This window comes from Prionailurus viverrinus, chromosome C1 (genome assembly GCF_022837055.1).
Source record: "Prionailurus viverrinus isolate Anna chromosome C1, UM_Priviv_1.0, whole genome shotgun sequence".
Classification (NCBI taxonomy): domain Eukaryota; kingdom Metazoa; phylum Chordata; class Mammalia; order Carnivora; family Felidae; genus Prionailurus; species Prionailurus viverrinus.
The window spans coordinates 162,371,898-162,395,900 of record NC_062568.1 but is presented as its reverse complement, the minus strand read 5'-3'; the positions used below and the strand labels follow the sequence as shown (position 1 = coordinate 162,395,900).

The 24,003-nt window shown below is 38.8% G+C and overlaps 1 protein-coding gene across 5 annotated transcripts in view; it reads left to right on the top strand.

Moving 5' to 3' along the window:
- The first annotated feature begins 223 nt into the window (after positions 1-223).
- Positions 224-24,003, top strand: part of ALG6 (ALG6 alpha-1,3-glucosyltransferase) — a 66,794-nt gene continuing 43,014 nt past the window's right edge. Inside the window, exons 1-4 of one of the 5 annotated variants that reach the window (XM_047873805.1) lie at positions 225-327; positions 1,237-1,335; positions 5,903-5,999; positions 20,739-20,823. In XM_047873805.1, coding sequence (XP_047729761.1) covers positions 5,918-5,999; positions 20,739-20,823 — 167 coding nt within the window. In that variant the 5' untranslated portion in view covers positions 225-327; positions 1,237-1,335; positions 5,903-5,917. Of the gene's footprint in view, positions 328-886; positions 1,336-5,729; positions 6,000-20,738; positions 20,824-24,003 lie in introns of all 5 variants that reach the window. The other 4 variants (XM_047873803.1, XM_047873802.1, XM_047873801.1 and 1 more) reach the window with 4 other exon arrangements.

Sequence of the window (24,003 nt, the reverse complement as noted above, 5' to 3'; positions counted from 1 at the left end):
AGGAATCTGTGGACTAAGCAGCCGCTGGGGCCTTGGCCACCAGCCCGGGAAAGAAGAGCAAGGGGCTTTCCACCTGCCCTAAGCCTAACCCGGGGCCGGGAGGCCTCTCAGGTTCCGCCATCCGGTGCCCCGCCTCCTAAGCCGGCCACCTCCTTTCCGCGCCTTTTCCCCGCCCCTCCCCTCACGCTCGACGGGCTCGCCCCCGCGCACGGCGCGCGCGTTCGCGGAGGCGGAAGACCGGAGAGGCGCTCTGCCGTGGGTGCGAGCGCGCAGGCGCCTCCTTGGGATAGCTGCGGGCGCGAATCCTAAGGTTCTACGGGCTGCGGGGTAAGAGGCCGGGACCCTAGGGTGTCTGGGCTGGTGGGTCAATGTGGGGAGGGGCGGGGGACTCGCGAAGCGCTGCGATCCAGTCGGCTGCTGGCAGCCCGGATCCCCAGCCTGGCTCCCGGTCCAGCCCCACTCAGAGGGGAGGCTGGCGAGGCCTCCCTACCTCAGCCTGCAGGCTCGCTTGGAAGTCGGGTGACTGGACGTGGGGATGGTGGTGGGACCCCTGGAATGCTGCGGTCTCGGCGCCTTTGTTCCTGCGGTCTTGAGGGTCTGGACCGCTGCAGAAAGGGAGGAGAAACGTTAGGACGGTCCCTTTCGCCAGACGTGCTCCTCTGGGATAGGCTCACACCCTAGGTGTTGTGTCCACCTTGGGGGAAGGACCTTTCAGAAAAAAGGAACAAATTCGGTCCTGGGGTGTGAACGACTGAGGTTTTTGCTTGTTTTTATTTTTGGTCGAAATGTACTCTGGGGAAAGTAGGACGGACACTTCTCTGCCACCTGCGTGAAAACTTCTTGGCGTGTGGATGGGTTAAACAGTTAACTGTACTTTGCTTTGCAGAGCCCTTTTTACTGTAAAGGAGAAGAGATCCGTTAAAAGTGTCATAATGTTTTTAGGCACAAAGGACTCAGTAAAAATGGTGCCTCCCCTCTTCATACACAGGAAGATCTCCATTCAGCAAATGTTTTATGAGTACTTGCTTTTTGCCAACATTGTTCTAAGTGCAGGGAACAGAGCCAACAGCTAAGAAAAGAGGATCTTTGCTTGCAGGGAGCTTATGTTCTGGTTGTCAAATAAATGTAATTTCCTTTTATGTTTTTTTTACTGGAATGTAACATATGTACCATAAAATACACCACCAATCGTAAGTTGTAACTTGCTGATTATGGTAAAGAAAATGCATCTTTTAGCCACCACTCGAATCAAGAAGCAGAACATTCACAGCTTCTTCTGAGAAGACCTCCCTGGAAGACCTCGCCCAATCACCATCCTCTCTTTTCTCCGTAAAGGTAACCTCTTTAATGATTTCTAATACCATAGATTAGTTTTGTTATGAGCCTTTCAAATGGAACCATATTATATGTACTCTTTAGTATGGAGCTTTTTTTTTTTTTAAGATTTTATTTTTTTTATAAAATTTTTTTTTTAACGTTTATTTATTTTTGAGACAGAGAGAGACAGAGCATGAAGGGGGGAGGGGCAGAGAGAGAAGGAGACACAGAATTGGAAGCAGGCTCCAGGCTCTGAGCCATCAGCTTAGAGCCCGTCGCGGGGCTTGAACTCACTGGACTCAAGATTGTGACCTGAGCTGAAGTCGGACGCTTAACCGACTGCGCCACCCAGGCGCCCCTTAAGATTTTATTTTTAAGTAACCTATACACCAAGTGTGGGCTTGAACTCACAATTCCGAGATCAAGAGTCACAAACTCCACCAGCTGAGTCAGCCTGGTGTCCCTAATATCTAGCTTTTTTTACCCATTATGTTTGTGAGATTATTCTATGTTGTGTTAAGAATACAATTTCTGATAGTGAAAAGAATTAGGAAGAAAATTAAAGAAGGTAATTGTACAAACAGTAAGAGGTGGAAACTTTAGTAAGGTGGTCAAGGATGAGCTTTCCCAGGGGATGACTTGAGACACAATATGAATGACAAAAGGTTAGCCAGTGAGCTGGGTAAAAGCATTCCACGCAGAGGAGAGGAACAGAGGGTAATAAATGAAACTGACAGGTTTTAGGAAGAGAGGGAAGATCTTGTAGGAAAGTGGGAGGAGATGAAATCTGAGAGGCAGGCAGGGGTCAGATGATAGAGGGTCTTATGTCTGGAGTATTTGCATTTTGTTCTAAGTGTAAAAAGATGTGCGGAAAAGATGTTTTTGATGCCCTTTAGTTTTAGCATGAGACATTTGTGAAGGATCAGAAGTCCTGTCCATTTTATTCATCAAAGAAACCCCACAAAACTGGCTAACTGTTGGGAATTAGGGGAAACATTAACATGTTGGGAGACCAAATCTTTTGTATTGTCAGGATTTATATTAATTCAGACACATAATATGTTTCCAAAATCGGATTTAGTATACGCTTTAGAAATTAGTCATCTATTCTACACTCTAAAAATATTCTTTCAGGGCGCCTGGGTGGCGCAGTCGGTTAAGCGTCCGACTTCAGCCAGGTCACGATCTCGCAGTCTGTGAGTTCGAGCCCCGCGTCAGGCTCTGGGCTGATGGCTCAGAGCCTGGAGGCTGTTTCCGATTCTGTGTCTCCCTCTCTCTCTCTGCCCCTCCCCTGTTCATGCTCTGTCTCTCTCTGTCCCAAAAATAAATAAACATTGAAAAAAAAAATTAAAAAAAATAAAAATATTCTTTCAAGTAGTTGTTCAGCTTCTGTTAGAACCTGTTAAAGAGGAACTCCCTTTTTAAGAAGCAAATCATTTCATTTTTGAACAGCTTTAATCTTTAGAAAAGCTTTCCTAATACACACACACACACACACACACACACACACACTTTATTTATTTATTTATTTATTTATTTATTTATTTATTTATTTTTACTTAAACTACTTATGGGCTGCCTGGCTGCCTGGCTCAGTTGGAAGAGCACGTGACTCTTGATTTCAGGGTTGTGAATTCGAGCCTCACATCGGGTGTAGAGATTACTAAAAACAATAAGTAAATTTAAACTAGTTAAATTTTTTACTTTTATTTTTTATTTTTATTTGTTTTTGAATTTTTTACTTTGAAATCAAAATACCTATAACACTGATTCTGGGTCCCTACAAAACTGACAGTTATCACCTGTTACTTGTTGTCTCCCTTGTAGTACTCAAGCAGTTGATTTTTGTATGTTTGTTTTTTCACATTTAAGTTCAGGGCTTTGAATTTATTTGAATTTATTCCTGTCATGATCTTTGGAGTTAGAGTTAGTCCATCATAGATGTTCACATTTTTTTGGATGTGATTCTTTCATCCATCAGTTCTCCCTTCCACCACTGTGCTCTTGGCACACTTGATGAGCATCATATTAATTAAGCATTATATTGTTTTTAAGTTCATGAAGATTATTTAGTGTTATTGGCAGTCTTATTTTTGTTACTTAAGTTTCCTGGGGAAGTTCTTACATAGGATTTTCTGGAATTGTGGATAGTTGACTTAACTTGGTCATACTAGTGATTTAAATTTCATAGATGCAGTATTAGTTAAGCTATATTTTATTTATTTTTATTTTTTATTTTTTAAAAATGTTTATTTTTTTGAGAGAGAGAGACAGAGGGTGAGCGGGAGAGGAGCAGAGAGAGAGAGAGGAAGACACAGAATCCTAAGCAGGCTGCAGACTCTGAGCCTGCAGCACAGAGCCTGATGTGGGGCTTGAACTCACAAACTGAGATCATGACCTGAGCCGAAGTCAGACGTTTAACCGACTGAGCCACCCAGGCACCCCAATTTTTAAGTTTACTTATTTATTTTTGAGAGAGAGAGAGCCAGAGAGATAGAATACGAGTGAGGGAGTGGATGCAGTGCAAAGAGAGGGAGAGAGAGAATTCCAAGCAGGCTCGTGCTGTCTGCATGGAGCCTGATATGGGATTCGGAACTCACAAACCATGAGATCATGACCTGAGCCAAAATCAAGAGTGGGATGCTTACCCAACTGAGCCACCCAGGCATCCCAGTTAAGCTGTAGTTTTAAATTGAGGAATTAACATTGTAAAATCAATTTTAAACATGATATCTTGGTAAAGTAAATTGTTGTATTGCAGTTCTGGAATGTATAGTGCAGCATATTGATAAAAAGGGCTTTTTGTGTTGGTCTAAAAAAGAATTTGGGGGGCGCCTGGGTGGCGCAGTCGGTTAAGCGTCTGACTTCAGCCAGGTCACGATCTCGCGGTCCGTGAGTTCGAGCCCCGCGTCAGGCTCTGGGCTGATGGCTCGGAGCCTGGAGCCTGTTTCCGATTCTGTGTCTCCCTCTCTCTCTGCCCCTCCCCCGTTCATGCTCTGTCTCTCTCCGAAAAATAAATAAACGTTGAAAAAAAAAAAAAAGAATTTGGGGGCATCTGGGTGGCTCAGTCAATTAAGCATCCGTTTCTTGGTTTTGGCTTGGATCATGATCTCATGGTTCATGGGTTCAAGCCCCACGGTGCGCTCTCAGCTGACAGTGCAGTGCCTGCTTAGGATTTTCTCTTTCCCTCTCTGCTTCTCTCCTACCTCTCAAAATAAATAAATAAACTTAAAAATTTTTTGAATAGTTTATAATGGCCTGTAACTTGTGTGAAATCCAGAGTCAACATTGGAAAGTGATTGAATTTTAATTTTTCTGCTTGCTTTGCTTCTGTGATAGAGGTTCTAGTGAACAGTAAAACAATTAAAAATGAATGCAGTAGGAGGGAGGAAAGAGAAAGGAAATTTATATAATCCAAATTTGAATAATATATTTCCATAGCCTTATTTACTGCTTTGAGTCATTCTTCCTGATTGAGATGCTAGACTTCATTAGTTCTAGAGTTGACTTTGCTATATTTAAATAATAACTTTTGTCACTATCTTGTATACCTGAAACTGATATAACACTGTATATTAACTCCACTGGAATTAAAATAAAAAACTTAATAAAAAAATAAATAAAACTAATGTTTTATTACATTCTTAACCCCCCCTCCCCCCAGTGGGTGGAATGTGCCAATTTTCCCCTAGTTTTTTCAGTTGACTTACTGTATTTCTGTATTTTTCTGGTTATATTTAAAGTATATCCTGTGGTTAAAATGGCCCATGATTTTTCAAAGCTTTTTTTACTTTTAAACCATCCAACCCAAGGAGAAAACTGAAGGGGGAAAAAAAACCATGGAAATGGTTAATTGCATTTTACTGCTTTTGTATTTTCTTTTAAGAGTTGGGGTTATTATTTATTCTTGTAAAGGTTCATTCTTTAAGGTAGAAAAATGGTGTGGTTAGTGAATGTATAGTTTGGAAGAAAAGAAGTAAAAATCAAACTACATGAATTACTTTAGTGGAACATTTTCTCAAACTAAGTAGAAAGATAAAATTTCTCTCTCTCTCTGTACCAAAAATAAAACATCCCTAAATTTACTTTTGTAGTCTTATTTTTACCTGTAGATAAACATGCTTTGGATGGAATTGACTCTTCCACTCTCTTGTTTTTCTTCACTCAGAAATATTCCCTCATAAGAACAGATCCTTACCATATCTTTAGATTTATTAAGTCCCATTTAACAGGGAGAGCTACCTTTTGAGGTGTATTTCCCAACTAGAAGACTAGGAAATAAGGAACTTTAAAACTACCCACTTTCCTCCTTGCCCCCACCTCCAATTCTCTGTGTTTCTACTTGGTTTAATGGATTTTTTGTTAGACTATGCTCAGCTAAATCTTGGTCTCTCTCTCTTTTTTTCTTCTAGGCTACTTCATAGACATAAAGATCAATATTTAACTGGAAAGGAAGCATCACTTAAAATTCTCTCAAACTCCTAATTCCAGGGAATTGATAACATTTCTCTGATGAAGAAAAGAAGTGCTACTGACTGCGTGTTAAAAGTATTCTGGCACTGGTCCTATTTTTTCCCCTCCCTAGATTTGAAGAAAAATTATGGAGAAATGGCACTTGATGACAGTTGTGGTCTTAATAGGACTAACAGTACGGTGGACAGTTTCTCTTAATTCTTATTCAGGTAACACATTTTTACTGTTTAAAAGATGGGTAAATATTCCTTTACTAGTTTCTTCATCTTCATCTTCATCTTTGTTTGGTAATAGTTTATAGTTATCTGATTGGGAGAGAGAAGAATTTGAGGCTTTATTGGTATGGTCAAGAAAATACATTTAAACATTAAATTCTAATATAAAGAATATGTATAAGAGGTTAATAGAAGCATAGGCTTTGTGACATGAGAAAACAAAAATGTATTCTAATGAGGAAGATGACAAGTTGAGAAATGATTACATATTAGGCATCGAAGAGAGAACTGAGCTAAGTACATCATGGTGGGAGTGGAATCAAAGGAGGCTTTTTTTGTTTAGGGTAGAGAAGCCATGTTGCTAGACTGAAGGGAAGAGATCAGTGGAGAATAAAGATTGGGAATGATGTGAGAGAAAGAGAGGGAGGAGAATTGCTGGTGTGTGGTCCTGGATAGGGAATAAGATTTGACTTAACCCTGTGAGTATTTATTTAGCACTGCTCATGTTCCAGGCACTGTGCTAGATGCTAGAAATACAAGATGAATATCCAGTACTGAAGGGGGTCCGTATTTCAGTAGGTAAGCAGTCATGGTACCATGTGTTAATTATGACTAGAAGTATTTGTGAGGTACAAAGGTAACAGAGAAGTGCATGATGATGGTGCATTAGTGAAGACTTTTCAGAGAAGACGTTTGAGTTGAAGGTTTGAAAGATGGCTTGGAATTTGCTAGGCAAATGAAATGGGGAACATGTGCAAAAACATGGTAGAATGAGAGCATGGTTTTAAGTAGTCAGTATTGGAGTAGCATCAGAAGAAGGAACAAAAAGGATGGGGAGGGAGTGGCTCGAGATGAAGCTATGCAATTAGGTTGGCAAATTACTTGTATTTTAAAGAAATAGCTTTCATTGTAATGAAAAAGGATTGTAGGAAGCAGGTTGGAGGTAAAGAGACAAATGACACAATCATAATACAGGTATGAGCTACTATTTTTTAAGTATTTATCATATGCTAGACACTGAGCATTTTGTTGTGCTTACCACAACCACTGAAGGTAAGTAGTAGTACCTGTAATTTACAAATGGAAAATGTGACAACCGATAAATGACAATGGGGATTCAAATATAGTTGTATTTTATTCCAAAATCAATATATGACACTGCTCTGTGGCTTCTGAGAAAGAAGTCCTGAAGTAAGCCAGTTAAAAAGATGCATAAATGAATTTGAGGAATATTGAAGTAAAATCACTTGGATGCAGCAGTAGACTTGGGTTCAAATCTTAGATCTTCCACCCTCACCTGTTAGTGTCTGATCTTGGGGAAGTTACTTAATCTCCATGAACCTCTTACAAAGGTACCTCTACTATAAAGTGGGAATATTAATATGTATTTTAACAAGATTGTGGGGATTACTTGAGATACTATGCATGAAATGTATTTTCTTTTTTAATAGTGTAGGAATATAATCAGCATGTTGATGGTTCACAACTATTATCTTGTTTAATCCTTACATTAGATCATTTAACCCCAGAATGTTTATTGTCTGCTGTGCAGCAAAAATATGTCTTACTGGTGATCAAGTCTTTAGGTCTGACTTTTAGGGTGACAAGAATAATAAATGGTATCTTCCTATGATACTGTGATTTATAAAAAAAATATATGTTTGGTCTTTGTCCTTCTGGTACAAAGCCCCTAAAAATCCCTTGGAATTTTCTAAGTGAAAGTGAAAAATTCTTTTGTTATGGTAATGTTGACTTTTGGACCCACCTAAGGATGGAGGCTGGTTTCCAGGAAAACCAAATCTTGTGATTTGAGGGTTGGAACTTTCATTCCCACCCTCTGATTTCCAGGGAGGGGAGAGGGGCTTGAATCAGTCACCAATAACAAAGCTTTCATAACCCAAAAGGAGGATGGCGTTTGGAGAGCTTCCAGGTTGATGAGCACATGGAGATTCAGGGGGAACGGAAGCTCAGCACCTTTGCCCACACCTTGCTCTATACATCTCTTCCATCTGCTGTTTTGAGTTATATCTGTTTATAATAAACTGGTAATCTAGTAACTAAATGTTTCTCTGAGTTCTGAGAGATGCTCTAGCAAATTAATTGGACCAAAGGAGGAGGTTGTGGGAGCATCTGATATATATAGCCAGTCTGTCAGAAGCTCAAGTAATAGCCTAGACTTGTGATTGGCATCCAGAGTTGGAGGGGCTCGTTGGAACCTCCAGTCTATAGCTAGTGTGTCAGAATCTGGGCTGGTGACTGGCATCAGACGTGGAGGGAGGGGGCAGGCTTACAGTACTGAACCCATAACCTGTGGAATCTGATGCTATCTCTGTAGATAGTGTCAGAATTGAGTTGAATTGTAGGACATGGAGTTGGTGTCTGAGAATTGCTTGTTGGATGTGTGGGGCAACCCCCTGTAACTCACATTGTAATTGGGTCCCTGAATCACCCTATCACTTCCCTAGAGAAGTTCGCAGTCAAGTGGGCAGGGTGGACTTGAAAATACGTTCTACGTTAAAATAAACGAGGTAGACTGGCAACACAGGAGACTTGTAATTCAGACAAGAAAGGCTTAGAGTATAACGTTAAGGATAACAAACATTAAATTTGTTCTGAAAGCGAGGGAAGGATTTACTAGGCAGAAAAGGAATCCTTTTTTCTTGGTTAGAAACAAAATAGGCAGGTCCTATTTCGTTCAGTTTCTCTGTAAGCTTAACACTCAACCTGAGATTTTGCAAATAAAGTGTAAGAGATGAAGCAGAAAACATTTGTGCCAGTTCCTAGAGCAAATTTTATCTTGGTCATGCTTTCTAAGCTTTTTTTTTTTTTTTTCCCAACGTTTATTTATTTTTGGGACAGAGAGAGACAGAGCATGAACAGGGGAGGGGCAGAGAGAGAGGGAGACACAGAATCGGAAACAGGCTCCAGGCTCTGAGCCATCAGCCCAGAGCCTGACACGGGGCTCGAACTCCCGGACCGCGAGATCGTGACCTGGCTGAAGTCCGACGCTTAACTGACTGTGCCACCCAGGCGCCCCTCTAAGCTTTTTTAGTATTGAGGCAGTTCCCTAGTGGGAGGGTCCCTATTACCCTATATACTTCACAAGTTTTGAATTTTTGTCAGTCCAGAGTGTGTGAAATGATATTTTGTTGTGGCTTTAATTTGAATTTCCTTCATTACTAAAAGATTGAGCATATTTTCATGTTTACTGGCCATTTATATTTCCTTTTCTGGGATACCTGCTGTGCCATTTGTACATTTCTATTAGATTCTTTTTTCTAACATAGTCTATTTTTTTGTTTTGTTTTTTCTCATGAATTCTATATTCTGGAAGCTAACTTTTGTATAACTTGTAAATATCTTTTCCAAGTTTATGGATTATCTTTTCACATCTTAAGGTGTCTTGATGAACAGGATAAAATAATGGAATTAATCTTTCTCCTTTATGATTTGTGCTTTTTGTATCTTTAAGAAACCCTTCCCTACTCCAGTGACAAAGGTATTTTCCTAAATTTTTCTTCTAAAAGTTTTAAGATTTGTCTTTTCTATTTAAGTCCTTATCTCCTGAAAATTGAATTTTGTGTATAACATGTCATCTAGGGATTTATTTTTAATTTTTTTTTCACATTGATAATTAGTTGTTTTAACCCATTTATTGAGAAGTGTATTCTTCCCCACTAATCTGCATTACCAGCTCTATCTCAGGTTTTTTTTTTTTTTTTTTCCAACGTTTATTTATTTTTGGGACAGAGAGAGACAGAGCATGAATGGGGGAGGGGCAGAGAGAGAGGGAGACACAGAATCGGAAACAGCCTCCAGGCTCTGAGCCATCAGCCCAGAGCCTGACACGGTGCTCGAACTCACGGACCGCGAGATCGTGACCTGGCTGAAGTTGGACGCTTAACCGACTGCGCCACCCAGGCGCCCCTATCTCAGGTTTTTATATATGCATGGGTCTGTTTCTGACTCTTCATTCTGATAAATTGGTCCAGTACCGCAGTGTCTTATTACTATAATTTTACAGTACATCTTGATATATTATGAGTCAAATTCTCCCACCTGATAGTTCAACTTCAGGAGGGTCTTAGCTATTGTGGGCTTTGCTTTTTCATATTGCAGTAGGCAGAATTTTGAAAACGGCCTCCCAAAGATGTCCTGCCCCATTCCCCAGAACTATGAAAATGAGATCCCACTTTTTTTGCTCAGTATATCTTTTTCTCTCCTTTTTTTTTTTCAGTATATCTTTTTCTACCCTTTTACCCTTCACCTCTAAATCCCTGTGATTTAGACTTGACTAACCAGTTCCCCTCCTTAATTCCACTTTCTCTTGCTAGTTTGCAAGTTGTACTTTTATTTTGTTCTTTCAAGGTGTGGTGTGGAGATTTTCACATATATATTTAACTTAAGAAAGTCTAAAATTAAAATTTTTTTAATGTTTATTTATTTTGAGATAGAGCTAGAGAGTGAGCAGGGGAGGGACAGAGAGAGAGGGGGACAGAATCTCAAGTAGGCTCCACACCATCAGCATGAAGCTTGATTGGGGGCTTGAACCCATGGACCATGAGATCATAACCTAAGCTGAAATCAAGAGTTGGGTGCTTAACTGACTGAGCCATCCAGGTACCCCAACAAAGTTTAAAATTAATATAGTTATGTCTTTCTGAGCAAGGTAAGGACCACAAAATGCTTTTTTTTAATGCTTTTATTTATTTTTGAGAGAGAGAGAGAGAGAGAGAGAGATCCCGTGTGGGCACCTGTGAGTGTGGGGGAGGGACAGAGAGAGGGAGAAACAAAATCTGAAGCAGGCTCCAAGGCTCCAAGCTGTAAGCACAGAGCCCGCGCAGGCTCAAACTCATGAACCATGAGATCATGTCCTGAACCAAAGTTGGACACTTAACCCACTGAGCCACTGAGGCACCCCAAGGACCGTAAAATGCTTCAACTCTAGTTACAAGTCCACCCCCACCATTAAAATGTTATTATTGCCTAGAATTTTAGACATTAATTACTGTTAGCTTCTGTAACAATTCATATTTATTTATGTTTACCCTCTATGTTTATCATTTTCTGTGCTCACCCTTTTTACAATTGCATCTTCTTTTGAGATAATTTTCTTTCTTTTTGAAGTACATCTTTGGGAGATTTTAAAAATTAAATTTTTTTTTTAATGTTTATTTTTTGAGAGGAAGAGAGAGAGAGAGAGAGAGCAAGTGCATGCATGAGCTGGGAAGGGGCAGAGAGAGAAAGAGACAGAGGATTCGGAACAGGCTCTGCGCTGACAGCAGAGAGCTTGATGCGGGGCCCAAACCCACAAACCATGAGATCATGACCTGAGCTGAACTCAGATGCTTAACCAACTAAGCCACTCAGGTGCCCCAGAGATTTTAGTTTTTAAGCAATCTCTACACTCAGTGTGGGGCTTGAACTCACAACCCTGAAGTCGAGAGTCAGTGCTCCACCAACTGAGCCAGACAGGCATCCCCTAAGAAAATTTCTTTTAACTAGGCTCAATGCACCAGTGTGGGGCTTGAACTCAGAACCCTGAGATCGAGTCACATGCTCTACCCATTCAGCTAACCAACCAGGCCCCTGGGAGGTATTTTTCTTTTTTTTTTTTTAAAATAAGAGCCTGTTGGCTTTTTATCTGAAAATGCCTTTATTTTGCACCCTAACATTTTATTCTGGGTATGGAATTCTGCATTGACAATTATTTTCTCATAATATTTTGAAAATCTCATTTGGGGCCTGGGTGGCCCAGTTGGTTAAGCATCCGACTTCGGCTCAGGTCATGATCTCGCGGTCCGTGAGTTCGAGCCCCGTGTCAGGCTCTGTGTTGACAGCTCAGAACCTGGAGCCTGTTTTAGATTCTGTGTCTCTCTCTCTCTCTGACCCTCCCCTGTTCATGCTGTCTCTCCCTGTCTCAAAAAAATAAATAAACAAACATTAAAAAAAAATTAAAATCTCATTCATTGTCTTTTAGTTTCTATTGCTATGTTCAGATATCAGCTGTCATTTCAGTTGTTACTATCTTTGTAGGTAATTTGTCTTTTCTGTCACTGAAATTTCACTATGGTGTATCTAAGTGTGAATATTAAAAACTTTATCCTCAGGATTTCCTGGGATTTCTGACTCTAATGAATGGTAACCTTCTGTTTCTTCTCATTCCATTTTCTCCTTGTAAAACTCTGGTTAGATATATTAGATCTTTGGTTATTTATTTATTTAAATGTTTATTTATTTGAGAGAGAGAATGAGAATGAGGAGGGGAGGGGCAGAGAGAGAGGGAGACACAATCTGAAGCAGGCTCCAGCCTCTGAGCTGTCTGCACAGAGCCTGACATGGGGCCTGAACTCAGACCTTGAGATCATGACCTGGATCAAAGTTGTATGCTTAACCAGCTGAGCCACCCAGCCACCCCTGATCTTTGGTCTTTTATTAATTCACCACATATGTGTAGGGCACTTGTGCCAAAGCAGGTAAGATAGCAGAAAATAAAACAGACAACAATCTCTTTGTCTCATCGAGTTTATATTTTCAGTTCTCTCTTCAAATATTGCATCTCCCTCATTTCTGTTTTCCCTGTGCAACTCTTTTTTCTTAATGTTTATTTTTTAAATGTTTATTGATTGATTTTGACAGAGAACACGAGCAGGGGAGGGGCAGAGAGAGAGGGAGAGAGAATCCCAAGCAGGCTCTGTGCTGACAGCCCCCGACGCAGGACTTGATCCCATGAACTGTGAGATCATGACCTGAGCCAAAATCAAGAGTTTGGATGCTTAACTGACTGAGTGACCCAGGCGCCCCACTTGTGCAACTCTTATTAGATATGTTGGAGTCCTTCATCCTATCCTCTATGTCTCATAATCTCCTATATTTTTCATATCATGGTTTCACCCTATTGCTTTTTTAATAATCATCAGATCTGTCTTCCTGTTCATTACTTTCCTTTTTAATTGTGTTTAATCTATTTTAACTATCCACTAAGTTTTATAATTTTAATAATTGTTTTATTTCCTAAAGTTCTACTTGTTTCCTTTTCTTTTTAATTAATTAATTAATTAATTTTTTACATTTATTTATTTTTGAGAGACAGGCAGAGCACAAGTAGGGGAGGGGCAGAGAGAGAATGAGACACAGAATCCGAAGCAGGTTCCTGGCTCTGAGCTGTCAGCACAGAGCCTGAACCAGGGCTGAAACTCACAAACCATGAGATCATGACCTGAGTCAGACCCTTAACTGACTGAGCCACCCAGGTGGCCCTATTTGTTTCCTTTTCAAATCATCTTCGCCACTTCTGATTATCTCTTGTTCCTTCAGCATATTCTAGTGTCTTCTTTTATATCTTTAAACATAGTAGCCATACTTATTTTATATTCCCTATCAGAAAATTCTAGTATCTGCAGTCTTATTTCCTGGTTTGTTGTTTTTGTAGAGTCTAGCTCATGGTATTTTGTTTCTTTGTGAGTTTAGTGATTTTTTAAAAAATTGTGAGCTCATGTTACCTCGAACTTTTATCTGTGAGAATTCTTTGAGGCCCGGGTTCACTATATATTTTTCCACAGAGGATTTATGTTGCCTCTTGCTAGGCACTTTGCGCACTATTAACAAAAGTTAAACCAAATTCTCCATCTTAAGGTTTCTTTGGCTCTATACTTGGTGTGAATTCAGGCCTCACACTGGGTGAATGCAGGATACTGTTATTTTCAGGAGACTTTTTTCTTGTACTATAGGAGCCAAGGCAGAGGTAAATACTATCTTCACCATCTCCCACAAAGCATTTTTTTTTAATATCCTTGTAGATGGTTCTCTGACATTGAAGGTTTTACCTGTTCAAGTACTAGGCTTTGCCTCCTTAATTCATTGCTTAGAGCTTCTCAGTAGCCAGGCTATAGGCCATAAAAGATCATTGGATAGCCTCAGGACAAATGTTTACTTGTCTGGATCTTATACTTTTTTTGTTGTTTCCGCCCCCTGAGGAATTCTCTTGTTTTGATGTTAATTCAGCCATACCCCACCCTGTATTGGAAGTGTTTTCCTGATCTTCTAAGTCTGCCTGGTTGCTGGAAACTGGTCTCATCTGCATTTTTAAAAGCTCCACAAGCTGCTCTGATCTTTATAAAATGTTGATACAGATGATGGTTAAAGCCACAGGGTTGGGAGTATTTATACTGCAAGAAAAAAACACATGTAACCACTGATCTCCTTCACAGAGAAGGGGAATGATTAAAGGAGGTTGAGAAGAAACCATGAGGGAGGATTAGAGTCTGGAAGCCAGGAGATCAGAGAATTATAAGAAGTAAAGACTGGCCTTCAGTGTCAAGTTCTAGACATGTCAAGTAGGGTGAAAATTAAAAATAGACAAAAGATCTCTAGGAGGCCAATGTGAGCCTTATTGTCAGACTATAATAAATTGAGGGCTAAATGGTAGTTACCAAGTGGACATAATGGATTTTAGGAAGTTTGTGAATGGAAGGAGGGAGCTAGAATGGGGTAAGGAGGTCAGAGGAAAAGCCCAGTTAAAAGTTGTTATGTAAAATATATAGTTTATGTTACCTTTGCTTTCAGCCCATAACTGGCACATGGGACGGTCATCTCCTTTTCTTCCTTCAGCACTATTTTATTCCTGATCATTATTTAGTTTGTAATCCTAATTTTCCTTTAGTCTTCTGATTTTGACAGATATATTATTTTCTTTGAACTTTTCTTGTTGAGGTAAAGTTGAAAAAACTAAGGGTATAGAGTAGAATAATTTAAGAAATCACACTATTTCAGTATTACTGGCATATATAATCAGATGCTTAATGGGAACTGAATAGAGGACATCAAGCATATATAATACTTTTCTATCTTTGTGACTTACATACATTATTTATTCTAACATTTCTCTCCTAAACTCTGACCTTACTCAGTTACTCCCCTTATCTGAAAAACAGGACTCTTGGGGCACCGGGGTGGCTTAGTCGGTTAAGCATCTGACTCTGTTTCAGCTCAGGTCATTATCTCATGGTTTTGTGAGTTCAAGCCCCACCTCAGGCTCTGTGCTGGCAATGAGGAGCCTGCTTGGGATTCTCTCTCTCTCTCTCTCTCTCTCTCTCTCTCTCTCTCTCTCTCCCCCCCTCCCTCCCTCCCTCCTTCCCTCCCTTCCTCCCTCCCTCCCTCAATCCCCCCCCTCTCTCTGCCCCTCCTCTACTCATGCTGTCTCTGTCTCTCTCAAAAATAAATAAATAAAAAAAACCACCAGGACTCCTGCTTATTTTAAACTTTGCTTTAATTAATTAATTAAATTAAAAAAAATTTTTTTTAATGTTTATTTATTTTTGAGACAGGGAGAGACAGAGCATGAATGGGGCAGGGTCAGAGAGAGAGGGAGACAGAATCTGAAACTGAAACAGGCTCCAGGCTCTGAGCTGTCAGCACAGAGCCTGACGCGGGGCTCGAACTCACGGACCTCGAGATCATGACCTGAGCTGAAGTCGGATGCTTAACCGACTGAGCCACCCAGGCGCCCCAATTAATTAAATTTTTAAGTAGGCTCCACTCTCAGAGTGGAGCCCAGTGTGGTGTTCGAACTCACAACCCTGAGATCAAGACCTGAGCTGAGATCAAGAGTTGGACACTTAACTGACTGAGCCACCCAGGTGCCCCTAAACTTCACTCTTAAATTGTCCCATAAGAAAGTCAGCATAATAAAATTACTTTTGGATTACTGTATAGGAAAAGTATTGTTATTGTACAGTAGTAGAATATTTGTAGGCTCTTTCTTAGGTGGTTGTATGTTTCTGTCATTTTTTAGATGAGAAGAATAAAATGCTAAGCATTAAGAAAAATTGTGATTTTGAGTTATTAACCCCATCATAAAGAATATAACATTTTTAGCACTCATGTGTGAAGAACTTTTATGTCATAGGAGGCTGGGAGAATTAAAGAATTAAGTATGACATCTGTGATTCTGCTAGGGTTTTTTTTCTCTCAATTAGAATACTTTTTTTGTTATCGTAATTTCTTTTTAACATGCTTATTCTAGTTTGCATTTCATTTATCTTCTTTTAAGATTGTAATTAGGAAGCACTCAAGTAAGGAAGCTCAGGTTAGCTTGCTTAGTATTAGTCCATTGTTTCTCCTTTGGAAATGCATATATTGTATAGCCAAACTACTTATGTGTATTGTAATTTAAATTTTTCTAGAATGTATACTTACATATTTACATTATACTCCTTACTTGAGTGCTGCTTATGTAGTTAGTTTTTACAGACCTAGAGATAATGAGTAAAGATTTTTTAAAAAAGATTTTATTTTTATGTAATCTCTGTACCCAACGTGGGGCTTGAATTTACCTTGAAATCAAGAGTTGCATGCTCTACTGACTGAGCCAGCCAGGCACCCCAAAATATTGAATAAATCTTGCCTTGTTACTTTTAAACAAGCTTTGGGGAGGAAACACATTCTTTTTATTTATTTATTTTTGTTTAAAGTTTATGTTTTAGTACTCTGCACCCATTGTGGGACTAGAACTTATGATCCTGAGATCAAGTGTTGCATGCGTCACTGACTGAACCAGCCAGGAGCCTGGGGAGGAAACAAATTCTGATGTTAGTGTGTTTCTTATTTCTTGTAGAGATTCACAGTTCCTCTGTACTTGGTCCAAACTGTTACTGATGTTTTTTGAGCAAATAGCAACACTTGAACGAAGGAAAGTTATTTTATTCTAATACCCCTTTTCCCCTAAGTTGTATTGGTTATTTAGGAGGAATAGGCCATTGAGAATCTTTTTTTTTTTCCTCCAACATATAAATCATTGTTAAAGTATGAGTGTGCTCTATTTAACTGGTTAGCTTCTCTCAACTTCCCCATTGCTCTATATAATGTTTCTTGTTACTCACCAAGAACGTATCAAAAGAGGATTTTGTTCTGGAAAATTTTAGCCAAATTCTTTTCTCTTAGAATGTTTAAAATTTAAATGTAAAGGCAGTTAGAATGTATTGTTATCAAAGAAACTACTTTTAAAATTATAACATAATTCTGAATAGTTCAATATTTTATAAAATGAACATTTAAGTGGTGTTTAAGCCCATTTCCCTGAGAACAAGACAAAACTGAAACTCTGTAGATACGTATTAGTGTGTTTTCTTTATGTAATTCTGATTCTCCTGTAAATGAATTTGTAGAATTAATCACTGTGGAAGGAATCCTTTTTGTCCTTCCCAGGTGAAGCTCCCATAGGTACAGTTGGGTTGTCCTTCTGGGTTGCTTTAAGGGCACTTTAGCAGTTTTAAAAACTTAAGTACTAATTTCATAGCCAGTGTCAGCTGGATTTATTGAAGTAGGTCAGACTCTGGATAGAAACTTGTTTCTCAACCCTAAAGAGAGTCATTATCCATTCTTCTATTTGTTAGAGAATGGTAATAAATTCTTCCACATTGACCACAAGTCTAGAGCAATTTCAGAAAATCTAGATAGTTGGATTTTTTCAGGTATAGAAAATTACCTAAGATCCTCTCTGACTTTTATTATCCCCATGGAGCTAAACAAAAAATAAAGGCAAATAAACAAAAAATAGAAATCAGTTCCAACCCCCCCTCTCCCCCAAAAGAAGCCATAGACCATGGTTGTATTCTTTAAAATAGAAACAAACAGGGGCACTTGGGTGGCTCAGTTGGTTAAGCATCTGACCTCAGCTCAGGTCATGATCTCACGGTTTGTGGGTTCTAGCCCTGCATCGGGCTCTGTGCTGACGGCTTGGAGCCTGGAGCCTGCTTTGGATTCTGTGTCTTCCTTGATCTCTGTCTCTCCCCTCCTTATTCTCTTTCTCTCTCTCTCTCCTAAAAATGAATAAATATTAAAAAAGAAATGAAACACATGCATTTCTATCCTGTAAAATAGACATACAAAAATTGCAATTAATTCATTGGGGTATATTTTTCCTTTTTAAAAAAAAATTACAGGTCAATTTAATTAAGTTTTTTTTTTTTAAGTTTATTTAGGTTGAAAGAGTGAGCGCAAGTGGGGGAGGGGCAGAGAGAGAATCCCAAGCAGGCTGCATTCCTTCAGCGTGGAGCCCAACCCAGGGCTTGAACTCATGAACCATGAGATGATGACCTGAACCAAAATCAAAAGTCCGACAGTCACCCAGGTGTCCCGATTAAATACATTTTTAATGAAAGTATGCACTATATGCTTAGCAATATGTTTCCTTTGAACTCTGGAAAATCACATTCTCTTGTGTTCATAGAAGCGAAAATTCTTACTTGGGTAGCAGTTAGGAAATTGTATAGTCATGTGACAAAATATGTGATACTGAAAATACATTATAAGAAGTCAATAATCAGTGAACAATGTGTGTGTGTGTGTGTGTGTGTGTGTGTGTGTGTGTGTGTGTGTTTAATTTATTTAGAGAGAGAGAGTGAGTACAGGAGGGGCAGAGAGAGGGAGAGAGACAATCCCAAGCAGGCTCTGTGCTGTCCTCCATGTGGGGCTTGAATTTACAAACCGTGAGATCATGACTTGAGTCGAAACCAAGAGTCAGACGCTTAATATGCTGAGCCACCCAGGCGCTTCAGTGAACAATGTGTTTTTAATTTATAAGGGAAGGTTTCGTGGAGGATTCGGAATTTGAGATGGTTCTTGGAAGTTGGATATGAGTTGTTGTAAGGGATATATAAATAGGGAGTAAGTAGCATGAACAGAGGCTTGGAATTTCAAAGTGTCAGACAATAACTTAAAAATGTTTTGGGCAAGAACCAATAGATGGGCACTGTGTTAAAATAGTTGGCATAATTACTTGGTTTGCCATCACAGGTGGCACAGTTGCACATCTGGTTTAGTGGAAAATTGGACTCAAAATTTCAAATGTCTTCAACTTGAAGTCCTTGCTATATCACACAGGTTGTCTCAACATCTATGCTTCAACATCATTTATTGAGAATCTAGTAGGTGCCATTACATCTGAGAATACAAAAATGAACAAGATATGGTACTTTTTTGAGAGAGAGACAGGAGTGTGTGTGTGTGTGTGTGTGTGTGTGTGTGTGTGTGTACATATGTCTGTGTACTGTGGGTAATTCCTTGTGACAGTCACTCTTTATATATGCTTTGGAGATGTTAATCTGCTTTTCCCATGATTATCTCAACAGTGGGGTTATCTCCTTGGGTGGAGATGCTAGCCATTTAAGAATATTGGTATAGTATAGCCATTAAATGCACAAAACCCTATTTAACATAATTTCCAAAGCTGGAGAGAATATGCTTTGGATTTGAGTGAACTTTAGTACATCATTCTCCAGTGTGAAATTAATTATTCCCGGTGGATTAATGAGTATATTTGATTGTATGTGATTTTCAATTGCAGATTTAAAAACCTATGACTCTAGGTGTCTGGGTTTCTGACAATTTTTTAGTCACCTGCTAGTTAAATAGTGGATGTTCACAATTTTCGAATGGAATTACCTTTATGTCATTTAACATGACTTAAGGTTAATAACCCACTCACACACGTTGCCAACAATATAAAACTGGATTATGGAGCCAGTTTGCCTGGGTTGAAATCCAGACCCTGCTACTTAATGCCTGGGTGACCATTGCCTCTCTTTTCACCTGTAAAGTAGGGATACTAATAATACTTCATTGTTGTATCTGGCACATATTAAGTGCTATCAATTGTTGAAGATCTATTATTCCGTATTTGCTATTTTGAAATAAAAAAAGCCGAAACTGATAGTTTTTATGTCGCTTATTTGACAGCAAAGCCTGACTTAACTAATGTCTTTTTCTTTTTTTAAAATTTGTTTTAATGTTTATTCATTTCTGAGAGACAGAGAAAGAGTGTGAGTGGGGGAGGGGCAGAAAGAGGGAGACACAGAATCTGAAGTAGCTCCAGGCTCTGAGCTGTCAGCACAGACCCCGGATGAGGGACTGGAACTCATGAATGATGAGATCATGACCTGAGCCGCGCTTAACCCTCTGAGCCACCCAGGTGCCTCTACTAATGTCTTTATAACATATAGTATGTTTTGGTTCTGTACTGAACCTTGTTATTTGTATTTAGTTTGCAAAAGCCCTTTGTAAAGTATAGATACTCATTTTTATTGTTTTATGATACTTAGTGGACAGTCTTTCTCGTGAAGTAAAAATAAACTTGGATATTTTAAAATTAGTATTATTAACTAATTAATGTTAATAATATCTTGTATTTATTGAATGTTTACTGTGTGCCACATCCTTTACTGGGTATTTTATATCATTATCTTACATATTCTAGTAGTTCTCCAGGTAGTTCTTGTTTTTAATGGGTTGAGGTTTAGGGAGGTTAAGTAATTTGTCCAAGATCACTCAGTCACTCTGTGTGCTAACAGTGATAGGATTCAGACCTCATCTCTGCTGTTTTTGATAATGTCTGTGATTCTTTTCTTTAACCTACACTGCCTCTATAATTTAGAAAATTTTCAGTGCGACTGGGTGGCTCAGTCAGGTGTCCGACTCTTGATCGCAGCTCAGGTCATGATCTCACGGTTCGTGAGTCCAAGCCCCGCATCGGGCTCTGTGCTGACAGCATGGAGCCTGCTTAGGATACCCACTCTCTCTCTATTTCTCTGTTCCTCCTCGACTTATGCTCTCACTCTCTCTCTCAAAATAAATAAATAAGTTAAAAAAAATTTTTTTTTAATTTTTCATGAGGAAATAAAATCATTGGTATATTAAAGTATATTGTTGTCTGGCTGTTTTTACCTTTCATATTAGGTGCTGGAAAACCCCCTATGTTTGGTGATTATGAAGCTCAGAGACACTGGCAAGAAATTACTTTTAATTTACCCATCAAACAATGGTATGGATAATTTTAACTTGATTTTATTGTTTATCATAGTTAATACAGATTATTTGAAGATACGTAGGAAAGTGTATATAAAAGGAATATATATTCAAGGAAAATATGCTATTCCTCTTCAGCATACTCATTTTCCTGTATACTGATACCACATATTACCTTGTATATTATAGGCTCATATTTAAAGTTTCATACTCCTGAAAGTTACCCATGTACTCAGCAGCTAAAATATGATGAGAACTTTGAGGAAAGAACACTGTATGTTTTAGAAGCTTCTCTGGACATAAACTAAAGAACCATCCTGGGCTAACGATATTTTTTCTGGTGGTTTCACAAACTGTCTTTGTTAGGAATGAATGAGATATGAAAGAGCTACTGCTTAGCGGTGAGGAGTGTAGGTGCTCAAATTAGACTGCCTGAGTTCAGATCCTTGTTCTGTTGTCTACTAGCTGTAGCTGTGTGACCTTTGGCAAAATTACTTAACATTTCTGCCACGGTTTTTTCACTTGTAGAGTGGAAATGATAGAATACATATTTCACTGGGTTATTGTGAGTATTGAATAAAACAATACATGTAAAACACTTAGACTAGTGTTTGCAACAAGATGAGCTCTCAGGAAACGTTAGCTGTGGTTATATCTTTACTGAAATTTGTGCCTTTGTCATCTTTATCAAATATATTCCAATAACAATTGATAACATTGCTTATTGATTTATTAGATGCCTAATAGATTATTTTATTAGACTGGCTGTACAAACTGTTTACATTGTTCTGTTGATTGCTTTGATCACTGCTTTTTTTTTTTTTCCTTATATACTGATACATTTATTCGAGACTTTAGAATCCAAATGAACCATTTCATGTGATTTTATGTGAGGAAAGTATATGATACCTTTTTTTCCAGAGCTAAAATACATTTATTATTATTTTTAAATTAAAGTGTAATTGACATACAAAACCTGTTCCAGGTGTACATCATAGTGATTTGATATTTTTATACCTTACTCAGTGATCCCCATGATAAGTCTAATCACTTTCACCATACAAATTTATTACAATATTATTGACTATGTTCCCTGTGCTGTACATTACATCCCCATGACTTATTTTATAACTAGTTTGTACCTTTTAATCCCCTTCACCTATTTTGTCCACCTTCCAACCCCTTCCCACTCTGATAACCAACAGTGTCCTGTCCATATGACTCTGTTTCTGTTTTATTTGCTCATTTGTTTTCTAGATTGCATACATAAGTGAAATCATACAGTATTTGTCTTTCTCTGACTTTTTTCACTTAACAATACTTTCTAGGTCCATCCATGTTGTTGCAAATGGCAAGATTTTGTTCTTTTTTGTGGCTGAGTAATATTCCACTGCATATATTCAGTTGATCCTTGAACAACACAGGTTTGAACAAACTACAGAGGTCTACTTATATGTGGATTAAAAAAAATTTTTTTTTAATGTTTATTTTTGAGAGAGAGAGCCAGAGAGAGAGAGCATGAGCAGGGAGGGACAGAGAGAGAGGGAGACACAGAATCTGAAGCAGGCTCCAGGCTCTGAGCTGTCAGCCCAGAGCCTGACGCAGGGCTCAAACTCACGGACCGTGAGATCGTGACATGAGCTGAAGTTGGATGCTTAACTGACTAAGCCACCCAGGTGCCCCAGGGATTTTTAAAATAAGTATAGTACAGTGCTATAAATATATTTTCTCATCCTTATGATTTTAATAGCATTTCCTTCTTGCTAGCTTACTTATTGTAAGAATACAGTATGTAATACGTGTAATATACAAGATAAATGTTAATCAACTGTTATGTTATTGGTAAGGCTTTCAGTCAGCAGGCTATTGGTAGTTGAGTTTAGGAAATCAGAAGTTATACATGGATTTTCACTATGTTGGGGGTTTGGGGCAACTAACTTCTGCATTATTCAAGATTTATTTGTATATAACATTTTCTTTATCCATTGATCTAGCAATGGATACTTAGGTTATCTTGGCTATTGTAAATAATGCTATAATGAACATAGGGGTACATGTATCTTTTCAAATTGGTGTTTTCATTTTCTTTGGATAAATACCCAGAAGTGGAATTGCTAGGTCATATGCTAGTACTATTTCTGATTTTTGAGGAACGTTTGTACTGGTTTTTTTTTTTTAAATTTTAACATTTATTCATTTTTTGAGAGGCAGAGAGAGAGCACAAGCAGGGGAGGGGCAGAGAGAGGGGGAGACACAGAACTGGAAGCAGGCTCCAGGCTCTGAGCTGTCAGCACAGAGCCCAATGCGGGGCTCGAACCCAGGAACTGCGAGATCATGACCTGAGCCGAAGTCAGACGCCCAACTGACTGAGCCACCCAGGCGCCCCACGTTTGTACTGTTTTCCATAGTGGTTGGACCAAGTTACATTCCCAGCAGTTCACGAGTTCCCTTTTCTCTACATCCTCTCCAACACTTGTTTCTTGTCTTTGTGATCTTAGCCAACCAATCTGACTGGTGTGAGGAGATGATACCTTATTGTGGTTTGGATTTGTATTTTTCTGATTATTAGTGATGTTGATTATCTTTTCATGTGACTGTTGGCTGTCTTTATGTCTTTGGAAAAATGGCTATTCAAGAATGTGCTCTGCCCATTTTTTAATTGGGTTGTTTGTTTTTTTATTAAGTTTTGTAAGTTCTTTATGTATTTTGGACATTAACTAGTTAGTGGATGTGTGATTTGCAAATACAGTAGGTTGCCTTTTTTTTTTTTTTAATTTTATTTTTAAATAATCTTGCTATACCCAACATGGGGCCCAAACTCCCAACCCCAAGATAAAGAGTTGCACACCCTACCAATTGAGCCAGCCAGGTGCCTGTCTTTTTGTTTTGTTATTTGCCTTCACTGGAAAAGAACTGCTTTTTAGTTTGATGTAATCCCATTTTTTTTTTTTTTTTAGCTTTTGTTGTCCTTGCCTTAAGATACTGTTCCAAAAATATAGTGCTCAGACTGATGTCAAAGAACTTATGCTTATGTTTTCTTCTAGTAGTTTTATAGTTTTAGTTCTTTTTTTAAAAATTTTTTTTTAACATTTATTTATTTTTGAGACAGAGACAGAGCATGAACGGGGGAGGGTCAGAGAGAGAGAGACACAGAATCCAAAACAGGCTCCAGGCCCTGAGCTGTCAGCACAGAGCC